This window comes from Dendronephthya gigantea, unplaced genomic scaffold (genome assembly GCF_004324835.1).
Source record: "Dendronephthya gigantea isolate DGI-Jeju-01 unplaced genomic scaffold, DenGig_1.0 000001F, whole genome shotgun sequence".
Lineage (NCBI taxonomy): Eukaryota > Metazoa > Cnidaria > Anthozoa > Malacalcyonacea > Nephtheidae > Dendronephthya > Dendronephthya gigantea.
This window is the reverse complement of record NW_021163011.1, coordinates 2,885,988-2,902,902: the sequence shown is the minus strand read 5'-3', so window position 1 is coordinate 2,902,902 and position 16,915 is coordinate 2,885,988. Positions and strand designations below refer to the sequence as shown.

At 36.2% G+C, this 16,915-nt stretch overlaps 2 protein-coding genes across 5 annotated transcripts in view; both read right to left on the bottom strand.

Moving 5' to 3' along the window:
* Nucleotides 1-9,082, bottom strand: part of LOC114523886 — a 29,185-nt gene extending 20,103 nt beyond the window's left edge. For 2 of the 4 annotated variants that reach the window (XR_003687065.1, XM_028544960.1), the window contains exons 1-18: nucleotides 7,088-7,525; nucleotides 6,631-6,701; nucleotides 6,355-6,526; nucleotides 6,040-6,114; nucleotides 5,615-5,703; nucleotides 5,035-5,108; nucleotides 4,754-4,839; nucleotides 4,216-4,299; nucleotides 4,032-4,099; nucleotides 3,871-3,948; nucleotides 3,649-3,709; nucleotides 2,875-3,112; nucleotides 2,070-2,315; nucleotides 1,856-1,935; nucleotides 1,683-1,766; nucleotides 1,101-1,166; nucleotides 916-1,005; nucleotides 401-536 (exon numbers count right to left, since the gene is read on the bottom strand). Coding sequence is in view for 3 of the 4 variants with exons in the window: in XM_028544960.1 (XP_028400761.1) it covers nucleotides 401-536; nucleotides 916-1,005; nucleotides 1,101-1,166; nucleotides 1,683-1,766; nucleotides 1,856-1,935; nucleotides 2,070-2,315; nucleotides 2,875-3,112; nucleotides 3,649-3,709; nucleotides 3,871-3,948; nucleotides 4,032-4,099; nucleotides 4,216-4,299; nucleotides 4,754-4,839; nucleotides 5,035-5,108; nucleotides 5,615-5,703; nucleotides 6,040-6,114; nucleotides 6,355-6,526; nucleotides 6,631-6,701; nucleotides 7,088-7,288 (1,999 nt within the window). In the remaining variant the exon portion in view is untranslated. Of the gene's footprint in view, nucleotides 1-351; nucleotides 537-915; nucleotides 1,006-1,100; nucleotides 1,167-1,682; nucleotides 1,767-1,855; nucleotides 1,936-2,069; nucleotides 2,316-2,874; nucleotides 3,113-3,648; nucleotides 3,710-3,870; nucleotides 3,949-4,031; nucleotides 4,100-4,215; nucleotides 4,300-4,753; nucleotides 4,840-5,034; nucleotides 5,109-5,614; nucleotides 5,704-6,039; nucleotides 6,115-6,354; nucleotides 6,527-6,630; nucleotides 6,702-7,087; nucleotides 7,526-8,807 lie in introns of those variants that run through there. The other 2 variants (XM_028544967.1, XM_028544950.1) reach the window with 2 other exon arrangements.
* Nucleotides 9,083-10,143: 1,061 nt separating this feature from the next.
* LOC114526198 (hsc70-interacting protein-like) lies at nucleotides 10,144-16,106 on the bottom strand. The gene is made up of 13 exons (XM_028547716.1): nucleotides 15,936-16,106; nucleotides 15,117-15,204; nucleotides 14,671-14,764; nucleotides 14,520-14,590; nucleotides 13,896-13,962; nucleotides 13,728-13,812; nucleotides 13,410-13,520; nucleotides 12,791-12,893; nucleotides 12,643-12,713; nucleotides 12,300-12,324; nucleotides 11,587-11,812; nucleotides 11,412-11,506; nucleotides 10,144-10,946 (listed from the first exon to the last, which is right to left on the bottom strand). Exons 1-13 carry the CDS (start codon nucleotides 16,049-16,051, stop codon nucleotides 10,824-10,826), a joined length of 1,275 nt encoding a protein of 424 aa, XP_028403517.1. The 5' UTR covers nucleotides 16,052-16,106; the 3' UTR covers nucleotides 10,144-10,823.
* Nucleotides 16,107-16,915: the final 809 nt, after the last annotated feature.

Sequence of the window (16,915 nt, the reverse complement as noted above, 5' to 3'; positions counted from 1 at the left end):
CTCAAAGCTTCACTCACTTCCAAATTATACATTCAAGACACTCGCTATATATACTTGTATTTTTTTGGATGTAATTTTATCGATTGCCCATATTTGTATTAAGTGCATGCTCGACTACGATATGTCTCTGACACTAACCAAAGTCAGGTTTATATATAGGAGATTTAGTTTGCGTTTCTTGATAAATATTTTCTGAAGGATTAAATTAGAAACGTTAGATAGATCAAGACATCTGAAACGATTATCTATTGATAAATGGTAGTTTCTTATTTTATAACAATTGAATGCTGTATGCGTGTGTTTTCACTTGAATGTAGACGTTTCAGGTTTTTTGTAATGACGTAATAATTAAGTAACATAATAATTCAATATATTAATTAAGTAACTCTATTTAATATACCTCTTTTAGAGTGTGATAAACTTGTCTTTGTATTTTCGTTCACTATACTTGTTACAAGTTTCTTTTTGAACGCATCCCAGTCAGTCTTTTCTTGAAGCGTTTGTTGATGTTTCTCTGTGGGTAGATAAGGTTGCACCTATATAACAGAAAAATAAGGATACAGAAATAAATTTAATAAGATTATGAATTAGTTGAAAAGAATTTCACAGACATTCGACATGTAAAATTGTTGGTTTTGTTGCGACATAGAACGAGCTGCATAGGAAGAATTAGCCGGGCAAATCATTAGAATCATTACCATGGCAAAGCGCCGGATGTGCTTTCAAGAAAGTGTAATAAAAGTGATCAAAAAGAATACACATGCATATGTGATATACAATACAAAATTTGGTTTCAAAAATTTTGGCTATATAGCCTATGTGACTCTGTCAGTTCGCTAAACGTTGCCCGAATTTCTTGATTCTCGAAATTTTTTGGGTACGCCTATGGCCCTAAGCATTGCTTTAGGTACCTACGTTAAGGCGGATCCAACGCTTTGTGAGCGCATTGGCATGTTCTATGAAGAATTTCTTAGAGATCATAATACACTCCGCTCCTCGGCTCACCTGTGTATGAGGAAATAAATAATCTGTTATCATTCTATATCCGCACTTTCATTATTATATAAACTGTATACCTTTAAAAGAATAGCTTGACTTACCAAACTGACGTTTGCCGGTCGCCCAGGATCCAAAGCGTTGTATTTAAAATCGAGTTCAGACAAACCCTTCCAATATAAATAGGAAAAAAAGTATAGTTAAAAAACTTTAAGATATTCATAACAGATTATAGCAACCTATATAATGTAATAGCGGCAAGAATGATATATAGAGCCTACAACGCGTACAATCCTTTGGACAGTTTGGTTTGTTCATGTTTACAAGTCTAACCTATGGCTAAGTATGACTATGACAAGTATTATTTAATATTCATTAGCTATATACTATAGTCACTATAGTATATATATATATATATCCAGATTTTTTGTTTTGGCCATAGCTTTTGGCGACGACGTAGCTACTTTGTCTAAATACTCGGCCTATACTGGGAATTTTAAACAAATTTCGACCTGTCTTTCTGAAGTTCATTTCGCTATATAGACATTTCTGAAGTGACCCGACAGAAGCGAATACTTTCAGTTCAGATCTTCCGCAATCTTTTTTACCTAATTTTCATAAGAATTCTTACTTCCATATATTTTTCATGCGCGTGAGCAGTATAATTAAAAGTTGTTTATACTTACAAATACTCTTTTTGGATGCAATAAGTCGATTTGAACGAAAGCCGGCTTCGTTTTCGAAAGTCTTGAAAATTTTTCACTAAATATCTAGCAATGGTAAGGACGTGTGCGGTATAAGTACTCAAAATATTGCGAATTTTTTGAGATAAAGTAAAGTAAAAATATATATCACTCACTGATGTTGATGGCAAAGAAAAGGATCTGGTTCTTCCTAGTGAAATGCTTGATACATCATTTGCCTGATTGAAATCCGGCACTATTTTACAACATTGAAAAGAAAAAAGCAAACATGAGTTGATCTGAACGCGTGGTGTCCAATATACAAATAAGATGTTGTTCCGTTGTTGACTTGCATTTTGCTCGATGTCGAAATCCAGTCTTAAAACTTACTTGTTTTTGACTTCCTTCGTGTCATCACAACGCTGTTCGACTGGCTGATTCTTGGAAGTTGACAAGAAACACGTCTGTTTGAAAGACTACTAATGGTGGTATTGCTGCTCTTACTAGAGTTTGTTGTTTTTACGTCGTTGTTCACGAAGTCTGGAAAGACGTCATCTTCTGCTATTGGGGCTACCTCTGATCGTGCGGACTTTCGTTGGGATATTGTTTGACTGTTCACCAGACCTAACCCAGGAACTATTCAAGAAAAGATTATAAAATGATGGGTCATCGAAGTATAATATACTCGAGCAAAAAAAAAACGAAGTGCAATTTCCACTTTATTATATTCATTTTGAAATGATACAAAAAATTATAAACAAATTCAAAAGGGTATTCAAAACTTATTGGCTGAAAGAACCGTAAGCGGTGTAAAATGTAAGTAATTTTCATCTTCGTCAAGAAATTTTGCGGGGCAATAAAATTTTGTGCCATTTTCCCTGTAATTTGATTGGATAGTTACACTCAAATAATAAATCTGATTGGTTATTGTGGTGCAGAGCTTCAATGTTATTGACTTATATATAAATGATGCGATTTATGCTCAAAAATAGTGCGATTTCGGAGTTAATCGCACTATTTTTAAACAATCAGATTGCAAGAAACACCATTGATTTCAAAATGAATTAAATGGTATAATTTTGCGACATGCCATGTCCTTCAAGATGATATTATGCAACTACCGGTATATGAGAGATTGTATTTGAATGAATTTTCAGTTCATTTTCATGATAATAATTAATACCTACTGACGTACCAAAGCAAAGAGTTTTCCTCCTGAAGCTTGGTATGGGTGAACTTTTTTCTTTTCCATTAACGTTTGGTAAATTTGTAAAATGTTTTTCTCCATCTTGAATTCTCCTATTTCGTATTTCTTGCCGTCGCTCCATCGTGGTTTTTGTAAGTGCTTCCAAACTTGATAATTCCCGCACATTCCTTCCAATTGCTTTCCTTGGTTTTACAGCATTTAATCTAATAAGAACTTCGCATACTCCCTAAAGATTTCAGAAAACGGAACTGCAGAAATTTTTCGCATATAACACCATCATGCATTTGCCCGGGATGTGCATGGATTTCTTTCAGGTATGGAGTAGCACTCCCTCTGAGCTTCATTTCACACGAATGAAATATAGGCGATTTTAAAAACAAAAAAGGTTGTTCGGTATAGATCGATGCACACTATTTGCATCCTATTTTCGAGTAGTCAATTTGATAAAAAGATCAAATCTTACTGGTCAATTAATCATTATGATTTAACCACATATAAATTAAATAATCGAAAACCAGGACTTCATCACAGGCACTCAGAACTTGATATTGCAGTGTGTGCACTAGTTTCGACATACACAATGTGTGCATGTATTCATACTGCGGGCTTATAAGGCGTTGGACAGCTACGTTACAACGTTGAAGTGTCATGACCACGTATATACTGTCTCCAATGCTAGCAATGCATGCAAGAATTATCACTCAAGTGAACTTACAGCATCATCATTAATATTGTGAGATATTTATAGAGGCGTACACGTACCGATTTTACAACATACAGCCATGGAGAACTATTACTATTGCGAACAATAACCGTTCCTCTCCTATATATGAAAGAAAAAGGTTGATCGTCGGAAAATATAGCTATACTATGAAAGCAACTACGATCCGAGAATGCATGTAAATTTAAAAAATTGCTATCTTTTCTTTGCCTTTGGGCAACAAAAGTGTTCTGCATGTATATGTACCGTATTTAAGACCTGACCTGAAATAGCAATGTTGAGAATGTTCTGGATACGATTCCAGGATATCAACTGGCCAGTCACGAAGAAAGTCAACTGTCCTGTCCAATAATAAATATAGAATTAGTAACAGACCACGAGGCGTAACGTAAGGTGGTCAACATCTATAATTATAGTTAGTTACCTTAGAAAAGATATGTATTCTTTTTTCCCACTGTCAGAATCTGCCCCCAAAAAGATTTTAGCATAATCCTGTTCAAAAAATGATCCCATCATCAATTTGAAACGTTTCATGAAAATAAATTGATTTCCACAGGAAATTCAAATGCATGCAAGCATATTAATCCTGGTTCTATGTATATATATACCTCTTTACTGACAACGAGCAGTTCAATGTACGTCTTGGAAGTAACGGTAACTTTTCTCAGAGAATTAGTCATGATGGCTGCCTCCTGTGCAAAGTTCCAGTGGGGTAAAAAATATTTGCCACTAGAAACTATGGTGAGGTTTGGCTAAGCATGCACATGCACGAGCGCGCACGAACATCGTTTCCAAAATCGTTTTGGCTTGGACGTTTGCCGCCCTGTTTACACAATCCGAAGGATAAAATACTAAATATATCAAATTAATTCCAACTTCTATCTCCTGCGTTTGTGACCGTTTTTGTGTGGAGACGCGCTTGAAAACGTTACGGCGTGCACGGTGCACATAGCCTTAATACTTCAGGGAAATTATGATTAACAATCAAACTTTTTTGAGTTGTATTACAAAAGAATGATTATCTTTCGTTCTGCAAGCTAAACTGCGTAGCTCATACATTTTCGTAGAGTCAATCCAATATGCATATCAGTAATACACAACAACCAGCACATCTAACTGACAGAGAAATTGATAATTTAGTCTTACACCAAATGCCATCCCTCTCTTGACCACAGAAACCGACTCGTTACTGTTTTCTGCGTCATTTTCATCATCTTTCGATATCGCAGTAGCTGAAGAAAATATACAGAAAAATCCTGTTTCCTAACTTTGATTGTTTATCGATCTATCCACGCGTCTAATGTGAGTTAATTTCCACTGACAGCAACAATGAAATTGGTAATAATTATATTAATAGGACTAGCTTATTACGACGTTAACGTGCATTAATCCTACCAGCATGAAAGCGAATATAGTTTTAATTTTACCTGATCCAAATAACACAAAATAAAAGTTGTCTGCTCGGTGGCCTTGCTGAAGAATCGTTACGTTTGGCGGAAAACTAAGGGAAAAGTAAAATGTTTTTGAACTGTATGATAAATGCTGAATGAAAGTGATCTCGTTTCGTTCTAGGGCTGCTGTTCCCAAGCATTTTAATAGACTTCGCAAGGAAAGCACTAAGCGCGCGGGGTGCGACCTCCGCACATAAGGGTACGGGCCCAAAAAGTTTAGGTATGGAGAGTGGCAGGCGAAAAGTTAACCGACTCACGGACGAAAAATTAACCGATTCATCACTAATTTTGGTAAGAATTGCCTGAATGTTGGTAGAATTTGATAAAAACTTGCCCAAATTTTGTAGATTGAAATGTTTTCGGAAAGGGCAGCTGGCACTCCTGTTTCCCCGTACCTATATATGCTTCCGAAACCCTAGCTCTCATGCAAACAGGGTTGCTTGTTCGGTGCGCCAATCTTGTCTGAAGCAGTTTAAGCCAGTGAGCAGGTACATTGTACTGACTGCCTCTAAATCGTCGAAAGGTTTCATAAATTAGTTAATTCTTGGCATATCACCTTTGAAATGAGGCTTCGTGACAGATTGCCTTCTGGTGGTACAAGGGATATTCCGCAAATGAAGGAAGCGTTTGCAGAGATCGAAACACCTAAAATAAGACGTTTTTAACACGGAATGAAAGAAAAATAGTGTAATTATTTTGACTATACAATCAACGATGCAGGAAATACAAACAGCGCCCGTGTATAGCATCGCCCGTGTATAGCGATCAGTTTGTACGTATACATTTCGGTATATTGCTTTCTGTTAATATTAGAGTTTGTGTCTGTCTTAGGGTACTTGTCTTTAATCGTCTACTGCCTGGTTATATTTGTGACTTGTAGCAGCAATTTTAAAGGGGAGAGTGGAGGAGAGGAGGCAGCGACCACACTTTACTTTCCAATAAGCAATTGCAACGTACGACAGAATGACTGTTTGAATTTACCGTTTGAATTTGTTCTGGCGTTCTTGTATGTGGTTGTTGACTTAAAATTGCTTTGGTTTCACTGCTGAGACGGATCTGTAGGCGAAAAATGACAAGATCAGCAATCAGTATAGCGAAGCTAGCATGCAAGCACGACTTTTTCATGGTCATGCAAATTGCATATATTTCAGCACTCGTTGACTGTGAAAACAATCAAGGAGAGCTGGTAACACTTGGTGGGCATTGTTTTTTAATTTCCATCGCAGGAAAATACGAAAAGGGAAAACAAAATGTGAAAAATTTACATCTGATTGACGAAGTTAGTTAGCCAAGTACCTCGCGGTTTGCTTTAAACCAAGCCGGATCAAATAAGGGTGTTGGAGAGTTTGCATCCTTTCTAGCAGATCTTCCTTCATCTGGAACATGATTTCCAGTGATGTCCGGTACGTCCATGAGATATCGCACTGCATCGTGGCGACCATGCGAACTGGTGGTGTTCGATGAGCAACTATAAACGCATTTTTATACCCTTTGAAGCAGTCAAGTTTCTTGAAACAATTTATAGTAAAAATTACGGTAAAATCACCCTAAATTTCACCTAAATCTTTATACCTTAAGAAAGCATTTATCACTTTTAAGGATGATAAAATCTTCTTGATCGCTTTTCTAAATGTTGCTCTGGCCTAAACAAACACGAACATGGATGAAAATCAAACAGTCTAGGGATTAGGTTGTAATTTTCGCGGTATTGAACGTGTACATTTAGTTAATCACAGTTAATGCATGTACAATTATCATAACTATACTAAATGGATCGTTATGACACTAACAGTTAATCAGTTAATTCGTTTATGTAGCATATTTTTTATACTGCAAGTTTTACACTGCCATGGCTACAGTCGCTACATGTCAAATATACACATATAATTTTGCAAAGGAAACCGCAGCGTAAACGAAATTGTATTGATGAAATGATGAGTAAATTAGCGACTGAATGAAATTAAAAATGTCTTTTGTATGCCACTATTTGTAAGCCTTGTGACATGTGATATACGTTAACATATTCAACCTGAAATTTCTTCTGGGAAAGTGTTTTCCTAGCCAGCAATCGTTCCTGCCACAACTTGGCAAAATGTGTGACTTGTGTTTGATCTCTAGACGGAATGCGTTGGTTTTTGTTCATACCGAATGTGAACGTTTGCTGTCTTTGAACATCTGGCGACAATCCAGATGCTCTTCTCGTTATTCCGTGGGAGACGGATGCGTCCATATTGTTGACGACAATAATTGATTAAACTCGACTATAAAATATGACTGGTCTGTTTCTTTTCAGACATTGAAACTCGACATTATTCCAACATACAATTTGATTTGAATTAGATCGAATTTCTATGGATGGAGGCTCAAAATACGGTTTCATATTACCCATATAGTAATACATAACAGAGTGTTGTGGCCTCTGTGAGGAGGTATTTACCAGAGAAAAATGCAACTGTGGAAAATAAAAGACCCCTCACCCCTAGCTTTCAGAGGGATCTCAACTTTTTCCAATGGGTATATATAGTTAAGCTCTTATCACTCCAGTATTCCATTCACGATGAAACACCCTCTTATGAGTGATTTAAAAGAGACATTCTATGATTCTACCGATTACCAATAACTAAGGTAATTGACAAGTAAATATTTCACAATAACACAAGTGCAACAACAAAATTATTGCTAGGTGTGTACAAATATATGCAAACGCCTGCAGCTAACAAACCGGAGGTAACGAAACGGACGCGAGATTTAATTTATAAGGAATGAAGCCTGAAGTAAGGTTCCTGTTTTTAGGCTGTTAAATTTCGAGGATACATTGATATGTGGTATGTTGTCTATATCCATTTATAGCGCATTGAGTGGCAATGACGAATTTACTCCTTCACAAGTTTTCACTCTGAACGATTGACAGGTTAACAACTTTAGGGTTCAGAGAGGCAACAAAGCACGAGAACTAACCGATAATCTCATTATGGATTGAGTGTGGCGAATAACCTCTGAGAAATTTATGATGAAGTGCTTGATTGCAAGAATTTGAACTAATGAACTTGTTTTTCTTGAAACGATTAGTTACCACATGGACGATATGGAGCACCCAGCACTAGATATTTACTCAATTACTCGAAACTATGGATCCCGACAACTTGAACAAGGTTCCCTTCGCCCTTATAACTTTAAAGAATAGAGAAATAAGCAAGAGATCTCTATTTAGAGATCTTCATAAATCATAAAGTCTGACCATCTGACCATGCAGGCAGAGCATCCGTCAGGACGAATTACATGCATCCCGGACAGTTCGTCAACAAAAAGAATCTATGTAAAATAGTTTGCCCATACGACGTCCCAAGGTGTTCCCCATACCAAAAAAACGATAGCATGGAGTCTATCTATATTCTGACCATGTACAGTTCCGACAGGTCATGCAAAAATGGGCGTGCGGTTGTCTACGCTGCATCCTTTGTACTTATGATGACAATCCTTCTTTCACACATGGATCTTGAGCCAAGCCGTTCCCTATATGATATCGGCGCACATTTTCTATTTATCAAAATCCCTAGCATAAACATTTATATATGTATTCATGTATTTACACTCGGTAGTTTGTTTCGATTAGGTTTGAAAACACAAGTATGGATCAAAAACCATGATAATCTGAGTAAATCAATGATAATCAGTCACGATTGAACTTTGTATTGTGCCAACAATGAGTTATGCACTAATGCAGATATATACATGGATCATGCTCATACCTGGAATCCCAAATTATAACCATTGTAATGCCTCTGTCGACTGTTCCTGCGGCTTCGTATTGGAGTCAATACCTTCGATGCGTTTGTGACACTCAACAACATTTTAAACTCAGCGGGCATAATGACACAATTCAATTCGGTTACATAAGCTTCCAATTGACTCGTTGTCAGGCGTCCAATTCCTACACACGTCAGCCGTGCACTTGTCTCAAAGAAGAGAGGTGCCAACGGATGAAGGACAGAGATTACACAAACTTTGCTGGAAATGTTTATGAATACCCGGATACAGAATTTTGACATACGGTACCCCCATGAGGAATGTTGATTTCAAAATTAAATCGAATAACCATATGTGAGGCAGTTTGAATGCGTAATCAAAACCAAAATATTTGAAATTCTTGAAAATCGTCGACAGAATTTCAGCTTGATCGTGTTTTTTTATATGACTATGTTATATATAACCTTGTACCTCACACTTCAAAATTTGATTTATGATAAAGACTAAAACATTTGAAATATAGGAAGTTTAATAAGACCACTTTATAAAAAAGAATATTAATGTTTTCGTAGAAGTTAGAGGGGGCCTTTCATGTACACACAACAAACAGCAAATGCATGTTTTGATCGCATGTTTACATACAGGGATACAAGGAGAGGCTTTTAGCAGTATGCATGAGAAGTTTTTTAAATAAGTCGGATTAAGAGAGAGAATGTGTCAATTTCATAGTAAATCTTTGGGGTCTTGGCATTGTTGAGGAGATTATAAAACAATCAGCCCTTTTAAATCCTGTAATGTATTATGATCAGGATACCAGTAAAAGTTTTTTTCCCTCTTACTTCCGTTACTTCAGCAGTTTAGGGCTCTTGGTATACGAGTTTGAGATAGTCATGCAGCAACTCAACCGAACTGACTCTTGGGCCAGCTGTATTCTGGCAACCTCACTCACACTGGAGGATCTCACTCCACCGTAACTATTCCAAAACGAGATCTCCACTCGAATGAGGCCGGATTTTGAATGACATGCATTTTCTTGCGCAAATCTTGCGATTAATTTAGAGGACTATCTGAATGGACAGCGATAAACACAATTTCTGTGGGACAGTCAAAAGGTGTAAGAGACTTTAAGATGTTTTACTTGAGTCGGATCCTTTGATGTTTGAACACGCTGCGCATGCGGACATCAGCCGCGCGCATAAGCGCCCTGGCGCGCATGTTGTCTTCTATAAACCCTTCCATGAACTTTTCTGGCTAATAAGGCCTCGGGGTTGTGCGTATTTGGGCCTTTGGAGGGGGGGGGGGGGTAGTTGCATATAGACATAACAAAAAGTATTATTGATTGTATTTAGGTGTTAAAGCAAGCTTACACGAGTTTTCAACATCAGGCGAAAAGCAAATCAAACTATCTAAATGAAATATATGCCAAGAATGACAGCTCATATGAAGGCATCATAAGAGCACTAAAATCATATATAGTGTTGCGATTTTTGTTCAAATGGCAATTATCTTTATCAATGTTTTAATCTGATAGATTTTGCGTTAACATGCAATAATATGAATTTGTAACAAACGAAAATCGAAAATTATCGTACGAAATTATTTATCCTACTCCATATACCGGTATGCAAAACCTCACAAAAGCAAAAATCGCGATTTTAGATCCTATATTACTATTACTATATTACTACTTTTTATGGATACCACTGAGTATTGTTAACTCCAAACAACAATTTGTAGTTTTTTATTCAAACTACATTTCGCCGATTGAACGAAAATACAAAATGTTTTTTGGAGTTACTGTTCTGTTGTATTTTAACCCGAGTTTGAAACAGGACTAATGCGTGTTTGCTTACTAAATAACTCGTCTTGGTCCCAATTAACTTAGATTAAACCCGGGTTGGTGCACGTAGAAGGCTAAAAGGGAATAGTTATTGAGCTTTTACATAATAATAATCATCGTTGGATACCTAACTTTAAGTCTTCCTCATTGGAAAAAAGTTGCTCGTAAAATAGACTGGCTAACGTCCCAATTTTGAATTTAGCTTCTCGAAAACCTTCGCGACTTTCGGATTGCCTTGGTACTTGCTCATGTTTCCAGGATTGGACATAATATCTTGTAAGGCCGCTTGTACCTCTGGGTCCTACGTTGCGAAAACAAAAGTTCATAAAGGAATTGTATACAACGTTCATTTCAGGGCATTTTAGAAAGGTTATGGTCTACATGCAGCGAGATCTCCCATTCTTTACTACATTTAGTTTTAGCTTTATTTTTATCCATTACTCAACCCTTATCCAGCTGATCTGGGTATAAAACTCAACCATTCAGCAGCCAGATCCTCGACAAAACTGAATTATCATTTCAATCAATTAACATATCTCCAGCACTTGATAATGTTGAGTATTTCCTAAATTTCTCTGCAATAACGCCTTTGTTTTTCAGTCAATTATAAATTGGAAATTAAATTAGAAATATTACTAGCAAAAAGAACGCGGGAACAAATGACTCCAGGCGCATGATAACCCAGTTTTGTGGAGGCGCCTCATGACTGCTTGGTCGAGAATTTAGCATTCCAGTGAAGCACAACAAGTCGGGAATTATAACAAACCTGTAAATATCCCATAATTTCGGGATCCTTTAACACATCCGCCATGTTTGGAGGCATTCCACCTGCCGCACCACCTGCAGAACCACCAGCATCTCCTAAGACAAATACAACATCAAGTATACTAGATTCGCCTCTTGCGTGGCCATTGAATAATGCATGATTGCTAGTGATTTACCTGCACCCGGAAAACCGCCAGCACCAGGGAAACCACCAGGAAATCCTCCTGCTCCTGGAAAACCTCCTGCACCTGGAAATCCTCCTGCTCCTGGAAATCCACCAGGACCTCCTGGAAACCCGCCAGCACCTCCAGGAAACCCGCCTGGGAAGCCACCAGCAGCTCCAGGAAAGCTCGATTCCGCTTTTCGTCTTTCCTCCTCTTCGCGCTGTTGTCTTTCACGCTCCTACCACAATATCATTAAACTGATCAAGAAACTCCACAAACAGCAAATGCATTTTGCTGCGGCCTTGTTACACGGTGCAATTTTGCATGAAGAGTCTTCAAAATGTAAGTGTGAATTAAAACTGTTAGTAAAGTGAAATAAACACAAAAGTTTTCAAGTTGTCATGCAAACTTACACATCTCTCAAAAGTAGAATTGTACTGTAATATAAGTTGCGTGAAAAATTGCGCCGTGTAACAGCCTTTACATACAATTCTGCATGGGAAAAACGCGCGTAATTTATTGTTCTTCCAAACCCAAATGATCCCATTGTTGTGATTCTATTTTAGCCACGACTGTAATAAATAGTCATCAATATATATCTAGTGAAAGTGTATAGTCTTGATTCGTTGGCGGGTAGGACATGAGTGACTGCAAAATTAAGATTACAGGGGAACCAACAAAAAGGCTAAACGTAAAAAAGAATCCATACAATAAGAATAACCAACCTTTTTAGCGGCTTCTACTCTTTTCCTACAAAACAAAACTATTTTAAATATAGCAAAACGCACGTTTCTAAATTCCATATGGATTGACTAATAATTTTGTATTTTTCCTCATTCAAAAGTATATTTCAAATATTTCGTTCATAAAAAATATAAGACCTAAATGTATAAAAAATGTAAATAAGGCGTAAAATTCTTTACTTGTCTCATATTTTTCAATACAAAAGGTCGAAACGCGCCCTGAGAATAGACCAGGCATTGAAAAAGTATGAACATCAGGAAAGCGCTTACTTGAAATTTATATTTTGAACCCAGACAAAATCAGAAATAACTTGTGACATTGTACCTTCTTTCTTTTAATTCTTTCTCCTCTCTCTTTCGTTCCTGCTTTCTTTTATGCGCTTCAATCTTCAACGCCTGAAGAAAAAAAAATTGATTGACTCATTGATATAAAAGTGAGAAACAGATGAGATTTCATAATTTACTATTCGTACATTAGGTTTAGCTGCTTTCAACCACTCGTCAGCTTGCTCATCCCAGTCAATTTTACATGCTGTTGCCAGGTCGCGTTTCGCATTCTCCCACTGACCTAGTAACCTGATATTCATGATAGTATTTCAGTTAGGAATATTACAAAAATACTGTGCTGTGGGAGCTGAAGGTAAAAGTTTTTTCAGGGCATGTTATAAAACAGTGTCTTGAAAGAACACAACTAATGCATTCTGTTGAAAATGCAAAAAACCTATAAAAACCTCACTTTTTTGTACATGTAACAACAAATGATGTACACAGTACAGTAAGCCCTGTCATTTATTACCTGAACTAAAATTACCCCTTGGAACTGAATATACAGTATGCAAGTTGTGGTGAGTTCCTGGACAAAAGGTGATCTTTTGAATGCCTAAGTCTAGGATGTACCTCCCAGGAATAAGAACCAAATCCCATATTTCGGAACTTGAGATGTTTTTATTTAGCTTTAATAATTATAAGTCACATTTGTTTCGCTGGCCATGCATGTACAGTGGGGTTATGCAGGCTAGTAACAGCAATGCTGATTCAAAACTTGTGTCATTTTTTATGATATCCAATTCAATAATGTCAATTGTTACTTACATGTACGCTCTACCTCTCCACTTGTATGAATGGGCTGAATCGGGATTGATTTCAATTGCTCGATTACAATCTCGGATCGCTGCATTTGGCTTACCCATACGTATATAACAACTGGAATGATAATAGGTGCATAGAGTAATTATTGACAGATAAATAGATTTTAACATAAAAATAGCAAAGATGATCAACAGGAAACTTGATGTGAATAAGAATGAAAGATGAAAAAAAATTGCTCACAGGCTTAAGCTGCCAGTCAAGGCATCTTGTTTAGCTGTTTAATCTTCTATTAATAGAATGAACTTAACCTATGAAACTTACCTCGCTCGCTTGGCGTAAGTCGGGGCTGAACGAGGATTTTTCAAAACAGCTTCAGTCAATAAGGGAATAGCTTTATCCAGTTCCCCTGAAATAATACATATCCATAATATCAAGTTGTTTTCCAAGTTTTAATTAATTATCACAAAAAAAGACTTCAGTTCGGTTCACCTTCATTCATTGCCATAACTCCAGCAGATCGCTTTTCACTTGCCTCAGACATATCATCCTCTGACACCTGCAAGATTTACAAATGGTTGAATATTATGCAATCTAGAAATTCAATGAAGTTAAGCTATGTCATTGAATAATGTAAACACATCCAGCAGCGACATTGTAGCCGATGCAGTGTATGATTAGGTTCTGGGTTTATCCATAGTTAGTATCTCTGACAAAGGCCCTCGGGTCGAAACGCCGAGAAGTGTTTTTGTCTATTTTAGGTAGTTGTTATACCACATTTGATTGTTTGTTAGAAAAATTAAAAATAAGATAAGGTGCTACCTAGGTTGTCAGGGCCTCAGAAAAGACTTTAAGATCAGATATACACAAAAAACACTTGGGTACTACTTTCACACAATCCTCCCAAAATTGAATGAATACCAAAATTCTACAAAAATTGGTTTGGCTATAGCTGTAACAGTTAAGGTAGGTAGCTACAATATCTACTTTTATGTAACAGACTTCTTTCAGTGTTCCAAAAAACTATACAGTAAATTAAGGGATAGCTTCTCCTGAATTATCCAGTATATGTCCTATTGACCCTGGTACAATGTAGGTTTTTTATCAAATACAAACCTCAAGACTCATATCACCCATTGGTTGTGGTTCATCAGTGTCTGGTTCAACCACACCTTCATTATCAATATCTGAAAAAAAGTTAGGGAATTGACTACATCTTGTCCCCTTCAATTATTTATCAACTTACTCATTAGGAATGTTGTAATACCTATATCACTTTCGGGACTTTCATCACTTTCAGAATCGTTGTCCTCGGTAACAGTGGTTGGACTAGCACTGGGTTTTGGTTCCTCAGGCTTCTCCTGTTAGAAAAGGATTCACAAGAATGACACTGTACAGCTCAATAAGAGATTAGAAGCATGTTTGCTGTTTTTAAATATTGATAACAGTCACACATTTTAGAGCAAATATAATTTTCTTGCTACTAATGTATGTCAACTGGATGTTGTATCAATTTGCAATACTTTTTTTTCTGGAAAATGAATTTTCCTATAAAGAACTTGCTGTTTTAATGGTACCAACACTGCACAGTGTGTTAATAAAGAAGTTATTTTAATTACTAGTTCATTTGCAATGGAGAAATTGTTTTAGGATGAAGTGCAGGATTCCTATAGAATCACTTAGGTCTGAAAAGTAATGAAATTAAGATATTACATCTTCCTCCATCGCTTCAACCTCAGGTTCATTTTCATTCTCATTTGCATTTGATTGTTCAGGTGGAGGCGGTAAATTTCCTCCAAAACTAAAAAACAATAATTATGCAATTAAAATTCACAACATGCAAACATTTTTCTTTTTTAGGAAAAACAAGCAATTGCTAATAATGTTTGAATGACCAGGACAATGTCGGTATGTTTTTGTTACTTTTTCCACTAAGTCAAAGTCATGACACACTTTGTTTAGCCTCATGATCATGTAAATGAAACCTAAAGTATTAGTTTTACTATTTTCCAGGTAACATTCTGCTCATGTATGTGCAATGTGAACAAGCTGCTACCCCTGTAGTGAAAACTATGTGCAAAGCACAAGTGTACATATATATTACTTTCACTATATTGTGCACAAGTTTAAACAGAATGCAAGATTAAATCACCGTAATATCTTTCGATCTTTTATGCTTACTGGCAAAAAAGTCAAAACAAGCATCAGGAGAGAAAGGTCTCAGAGTCTGGGTATATTGTACATAACATTCAAAATTCAATAGCCATAAAATAATATGTATATATACATATAATAATATGTATATATACATATGTACTGAAAATGAAAGCACTGAGTATACTAGTAAGACGACAAGAATCATTACATTACTTCCACAGAATTAACAGCAACATTATTCTACTTCCAAGTGAGGTTTATTTTACACAAAAAAAAACTGGGACATTTTGGGATATGTAAGCAAGCTATATAAAGCTCCTGCTACTTCTGTAGTCACATGGCATGCACCAATTTGTAACCTTATTCAAATAATACCTTTCAATCCAATCTCTGAAGAACTTTAAGTCAGGATTGTGAATTTCTGCAGGATTTAACTTCATAAGATTGACAAAGTCTTTTAGAAGTTCTAACTGATCTGCCTTAAACTTCATTTTGTTTTCCTATAATTTCAAGATCAATGGAAAGAAATATTGTCGCGCAGAATAAACAGAACACTTTCCACTTTGAAAAAAGATAAATTTCCTTTTAAGTTCAAATAATCAAATAAGGTGAAAGTGGGTGATAACGATCCTTTTTTGAGAACATGACGTAAATATTAACAATTTTATTTTGATTCTCTGTGAAAGCATATTTTAGGGAGTCAATCATGGGGAAATGGGAAGAGGTGGAGATGTGCCCTCCAGTATTTGGAATATTATAAAGGGAACGAATATCTAATTGTCCCTCAAAATTTTATCATGTTCAATAATAACTCGTTCACTTAGCAATTCAAATCAAATAGTTTGCTTATCCGGGTACTTAGTTCCTTTATCAATCATAAACAATATACAGTGATAATAATACGCCGATCCTCACTTATCCATTGTATCCCGTTTACTTGAATCACGCACTTTGGAAATTAGAAAAGAAGTCACACCCAGTTTGCTGTTTGTTCGCTTCGGCAGCTTGGTTGCAACATTTGTCTGAACGTTTACTTTTGACGAAGCTTCTGCAAGCAATATATAGCCATTAGCTTCCAACCGTTGGTCCAAACATCACATGTGATTCTCAATTTAGTCGTTTTAATGAATAAATCGTTGTTGTCGATGTTATATATGCGTGATTTTTCCCTAAATACTAACTAAAGGTAATAAATTACGAAAAAATCTTGATGTTAATAGCCAATCGAAACAAGAAAAAATTCTAGAATAATGATGTTAGAAACGTAATTCTATTCTCATTCTTTCATGAGAGATTTATTGCTATATGAATGATTATGAATAAAGCCTAATAAAGTGTATCAAAGTCTGCAAACT

Bases quoted from the DNA above. Each gene is read 5' to 3' on its own strand.
- LOC114526198 (XM_028547716.1), bottom strand. From the start codon at position 16,051: ATGAAGTTTAAGGCAGATCAGTTAGAACTTCTAAAAGACTTTGTCAAT. The intron at 14,765-15,116 runs GTAATATCTTAA...CTTTTCTAACAG, and splicing joins TTGAAGCGATGGAGGAAGAT to GAGAAGCCTGAGGAACCAAA. The intron at 13,521-13,727 runs GTAAGTTTCATA...TTATCATTCCAG, and splicing joins ACTTACGCCAAGCGAGCGAG to TTGTTATATACGTATGGGTA.